This window comes from Salvelinus fontinalis, chromosome 41 (genome assembly GCF_029448725.1).
Source record: "Salvelinus fontinalis isolate EN_2023a chromosome 41, ASM2944872v1, whole genome shotgun sequence".
Lineage (NCBI taxonomy): Eukaryota > Metazoa > Chordata > Actinopteri > Salmoniformes > Salmonidae > Salvelinus > Salvelinus fontinalis.
In genome coordinates this window covers 9,893,431-9,899,171 of record NC_074705.1, presented here as the reverse complement: position 1 = coordinate 9,899,171, position 5,741 = coordinate 9,893,431, and the positions used below count along the sequence as shown (strand labels likewise).

The window sequence follows — 5,741 nt, the reverse complement described above, 5'->3', positions numbered from 1 at the left end:
ATGAAACTATTTGAGAGAATGCCAAGAGTGTGCAAAGCTGTCATCAAATCAAAGTGTAGCTACTTAATAAAATATATTTTGATTTCTTTAACACTTTTTTGGCCACTACTTGATTTCATATGTGCTATTTCATAGTTTTGATGTCTTCACTATTATTCTACAGTGTAGACAATAGTACAAATAAAGAAAAACCCTTGAATGAGTAGGTGTGTCCAAACTTTTGACTGGTATTGTATATAATTATATAACTGTCTGTCTCTGCTTGGGTTCCTCTTCTAGGCCTATAACAACAATCACATCACGGTCATGTCTAGCGCCATCTACGGCGGGAACAAATCCGACGATAACTGCACCAGCGTGGACAGCCTGATGAAACACTATTACCTGCCCGTCATGTACAGTGTCATTTTCGTTGTGGGGCTGCTGGGTAACGTCACCTCCATCGCCATCTACCTGGCCAAGCTACGACCCTGGAAGTCCAGCAGTATCATTATGTTCAACCTGGCGTTGACAGATCTTCTGTATGTTCTGAGTCTGCCTTTCATTGTCTACTACTACACCAAAGGTGAATCCTGGACCCTGGGCGCCTTCATGTGTCGCTTTCTGCGTTTCGGGTTCCACTTTAACCTATATGGTAGTATACTGTTTCTCACCTGTTTGGCTGTGTTTCGATATGTCGTGGTGGCGCATCCTCTGAGGGCGGCGCAGGTGCAGCAGAAGAGGTGGGGTATCTTGGCGTGCGCCGCGGTCTGGGCTATAGCCGTGGCAGAGATTGTGCCCATGCTCACCATGATCACCATGGAGACTAAAGACAACAAGACCCAGTGTTTGGATTTTGCTAGCGGCGACCCGGCTGTCCTGTGGTGGTACGGTTGGCTGCTGACCGTGCTGGGCTACCTGCTGCCCCTGGTGGTGGTGGTGGTGTGTTACGCCGGTATTGTCCGTGAACTAGCCAAGGGGCCCCACACCCACAGCCCTTGCCGGGTACGGACACGCCGCCTCACTGTACTGATCCTGGTGGTGTTCGTGGTATGCTTCCTGCCGTACCACGTCCTGAGGATCCTAAGAGTAGACACCAGGAGGAAGCCTGAGTCGTCATGTATGCTGGTGCACTGGGTCCACGCCGCTTATATCCTGTCCAGGCCCGTAGCGGGGCTCAACACCTTCTTTAACCTGGCTCTGTACACCCTGGCCGGGGACAAGTTCCAGCAGGCCTTCCTCAGTGTGTTCCACTGGGGCCCCTGGTGGACCAAGTTCAGGACTCACCTCAAACTCAGCCTGGCTGCTGTCAGTAAGCCCAGTAACACAGCTTCAGCCGAAAGGCCAGCAGCCATGGATATGACATGAAATAAGGACATGAGATATAATACAGTGTTCTGTTTCATTCTGTGTGGACATTACTATCATGGCAATATATTGTCCTACAATATTGTATATACTGTACTGTGATCCTGAAAATAGAAAAGCTTTGATCAGATTTTATTATACGCCAATAAGAGGTTTACAGTATTGATGTGGTTTCTATAAATATATTAGATACTTGTAAAGAGTGACTTTATATCTACTGTATACTCCTATTGATATTGACATATCAGTTCATTAGAAATAAACGTTTAACAATCACCATTTAACAATCCAATATCCGTCTCAGAGCTCGGTGGGTATTTGATGCATTGTTCTGGCATGACTTTAGAGAAACAAGAACATGATACACTTGACCCAGGACCAGAAACATGTCAACATGATTCAGACACCAAATCTTTTCACTTCTATACCCAGTGTTGGCACTCTCTCAGGTATGCATTTCTCAGGAATAAGGAACAGGTTGGCTGGGGGATAAAAGAGTGGCAGGGGGGAAAGTTTCCTGCTATTAAGTCTGTTTTACATCTGACATTATGGAGAATCACAGAACCACTTCCTAATAAGGAAACTGACAATAAACTCTATGATCCTGCTTTTCCTCTGAAACTATTTACTATAATACATTATTCATCCAATTTCATTTCAACTCATGTCATCATTTGATAGTATCAAATAGCTAACGAACTAGTGTCAGATTAGTGGTGCTTAAATGTTAATTTGAGGCTGTACTATTTTGAAGCCCACATCAAAGGGTGGTAATGTCCACTGTCCACCCTACCTTGTGGGAGCCCAGACCTCACTTCAGATTCAAAGCTGAAAGCAAGCATCTAACGCAAAGAAACACTTGAGTGAACTCTGACAGTAAAAAAGACCTCTGTATAGTATCTTGCTACCATAACACAATGAGAACAATAAAGACGAGTGATAGGCTAGGATGGAAACTTGAATATGAATATAAATGAGTAGGCCTATGCGTGTAACAAGTTCCTCCTGTCTCTAGCTGCAATTGATTATTGGCTATTGTTTCTTGTCAACCTTTCAATCTCTTCCTCTCCCGTTCCAGTAAACATTGTTGAAAAGCTCCTTATTTAGGGAAGATAAGATTTTGAATGGAAATACATTTTAGGTCCCCTCGACAATTGAAAATTAACTTGTAGTGTGTGTGTGCGTGCGTGCACGTGCGTTTAGCTAAAGAATTGGTGTGAGCTGCAGCTGTTTGTAGTCTATAATTCTAAGATGTGAGCATGCTAGACTATAGAGCTAGTGTAGAAGTCATTACTTTCATTATGGAAGTACACATGGTTGAGTAAATAGTTTTCAAATGTGACCATAGTGAAAATAATGTAACGTGTTCATGTGAGCAGTGGAGGCTGCTGAGTGGAGGATGGCTCATAACAATGGCTGGAATGGAGTCAATGGAATGACATCAAACACATGGAAACCATGTCTTTGATGTGTTTGATACCATTTCATTGACTCCATTCTAGCCATTACTATGAGTCGTCCTCCCCTCAACAGCCTCCACTGCATGTGAGCACGTATTGTAATACATTTTGTCTGATTTATTGAATCCAAACCGTAACTGTAAATCCATCACAGTCTTTCTATACTGTTGCCAGAAGGACAATTCCTGAGATCTGGCAACCCTGTCTATCATTCTCCCGTGCAGCAAAGCCCTGAACAAGATGTTTGTATACAACCACAAGCAGTCAGAGTGGAGGGAGCTGGCTGCCATGAAGACAGCCAGAGCCATGTTCGGAGCTGTCATTTACAACGGAAAGATTGTGGTGGCCGGTGGAGTCAATGAGGAAGGCCTCACTGCTGCACCTGAAGTCTACGACTTTGGAACAAGCAAGTATGTAGAATTTTCTTTGGTAATAAAACTGTTTAAGAACTTGTTACACCTTTAAATATCATTCACCATAACAATACCATTTGCTGTTTCTGGAGGGTAAACGTTATTAGTTATCTTGAGTCAGGATGGCCTTAATTATAAAGAGTCCCCCTGATGCTATCCCTAATGACCTTCTTTCACAGATGGGAGACGTTCACAGACTTTCCCCAGGAGAGGAGCTCAGTGAACCTGCTGAGCAATGAGGGGGCCCTGTAGGCCGTGGGGGGCTTCACCTTCATCCAGAATGACAACAAGGAGGTGATCCCCGCAGAGGTCACTGATGTTTGGCAGTAAGACCCCTCTTTTAATGTTATTATGTTATCAACCGGGATTCAAACCCGGGTCTTCTTCATGCATGCCACAGGACTGTGTTAGCCCATCGTGCTAAAGCCTAGGCAGTAACTCAGTGAGCTAACACAAGTTCACCTTGTTCAGCCCTGTTTGATGTGGGTTTGTTATTTTAGATGGCTTACATTTCCATTCCTGAGAACAAAAAAGTAGAACATTTTCGTCTTAGTTCAATTATAATAATTTGTTATATACATGTATGATAAGAAATAAAGGTAAAGCTGAATGAAAAAAGAAATGAGAGGGCCCTATTTGGTCAGTGGTCCTGTACAAACAATCAACTACGTCTTGGTTTGTTCCTCATCACTGTATCTTCCTTTTCCCTGTGTTAGGTACGAGGAGGACAAGAAGGAATGGAGCGGGATGCTGAGGGAGATGCGTTATGCCGCTGGCTCCTCCTGTGTATCCATGCGCCTCAATGCTGCCAAGATGCCCAAACTCTAGACCCTCGCTGCGCCATCATGATTCCCCATGATGCCCTCTGTCTGCCCTGGATTATCATCATCTTCTCTGGGTAGTCTTTCCATTTCAGTAATAGAGGGGGTGTCACCGTCACATGACAACTCAAATGTGGACTCTTATTGGTTGAATGTGTCGAGAGTTTCTTTTTGTCTCTTTATGATCTCAGGTGATTTTCTATACAATAAAAACAACATCTACTTTGCGTCAGTGAAGACCACATTAGTATATTAGTTTCCCTCACTATCGAGTAACCCACAACGTGTATTTAACTAGCTTTTTTGTAAAGTAAACATTTGTTAAAAAACTCCTGTTATGGTTGATTTGAATTTGGAGTAACAGTAGTCGCCATTTTTCATGGCTAGTTTAGTTGAAGGATTAACCCTTTTTTCCCCCTTTTCGTCTAAAATGACACCCAAATCTAACTTCCTGTAGCTCAGGCCCTGAAGCAAGGATTTGCATATTCTTGGTACCATTTGAAAGGAAACACTTTGAAGTTTATGGAAATGTGAAAGGAATGTAGTAGAATATAACACAATAGATCTGGTAAAAGATAATACAATGAAAAAAACAACCGTTCTTTTGTATTTTTTTGTACCATCATTTTTGAAATGCAAGAGAAAGGCCATAATGTATTATTCCAGCCCAGGTGCATTTTAGATTTTGGCCACTAGATGGCAGCAGTGTATGTTCAAAGTTTTAGACTGATCCAAAGAACCATTGATATTCTGGTATAGACCGCCCAAATGTGCCTAATTTGATTATGAATAACTTTTCATGTTCAAAAGTGTGCGCTCTCCTCAAACAATAGCATGGTATTCTTTCACTGTAATAGCTACTGTAAATTGGACAGTGCAGTTAGATTAACAAGAATTTAAGCTTTCTGCCAACATCAGATATGTCTATGTCCCGGGAAATGTTCTTGTTACTTACAACCTCGTGCTAATCGCATTAGCCTATGGTAGCTCAACCGTCCCGTGGAAGGGACACCGATCCCAATTAAATATTTGTCTGCGAATAGGACGCATGTTTTACTAGATTAAGGTCGAAGATATGGTAAATAAGGAAAATAAATATAGGTGTGAGCCAGTTCGTAAAGTACAAACAAACAGGTTAAACACCAACTCATTGGCAGGTTTAAACAACTTTCCTGCATTATGCATATACTATGTACACCCCAGTATGTGTCATACCAACACTGTAGGTACCAGTAGATTTCCACAGTAGGTTTGACATACAGGAGGTTGATCTCCATTACCCACAGTGGTGGAAAAAGTCATACCTTAGTAAAAGTATAAATCACTTCAAATTCCTTATATTACGCAAACCAGATGGTAAAATTCTCTTTCTTTGTTATTTGCAGATAGCCAGTGGCAATCTCCAAAACTCTGAAATAATTGACAAACAAAGCATTCGGGTTTTGTGAGTCCGCCAGAGCAGAGGCAGTAGGGATGACCAGGGATGTTCTCGTGATAAGTGTGTGAATTCGACCATTTTCCTGTCCTGCTAAGCATTCAAAATGTAATGAGTCATTTTGGGTGTCAGGGAAAATGTATGGAGTAAAAAGTGATTATTTTCTTTAGGAATGTAGTGAAGTAAAAGTTATCAAAAATATATATAGTAAAGTACAGATACCCTCAAAAACTAAAAGTAGTAAAGTAGTACTTTAAAGTATTTT

The 5,741-nt window shown here is 42.0% G+C and overlaps 1 protein-coding gene across 1 annotated transcript; it reads left to right on the top strand.

The window, feature by feature from the left end:
• The first annotated feature begins 306 nt into the window (after positions 1 to 306).
• On the top strand, positions 307 to 1,483 carry LOC129840415 (2-oxoglutarate receptor 1-like). The gene has a single exon (XM_055908263.1). It carries the CDS (start codon positions 307 to 309, stop codon positions 1,345 to 1,347), a length of 1,041 nt encoding a protein of 346 aa, XP_055764238.1. The 3' UTR covers positions 1,348 to 1,483.
• The last annotated feature ends 4,258 nt before the right edge of the window (positions 1,484 to 5,741 follow it).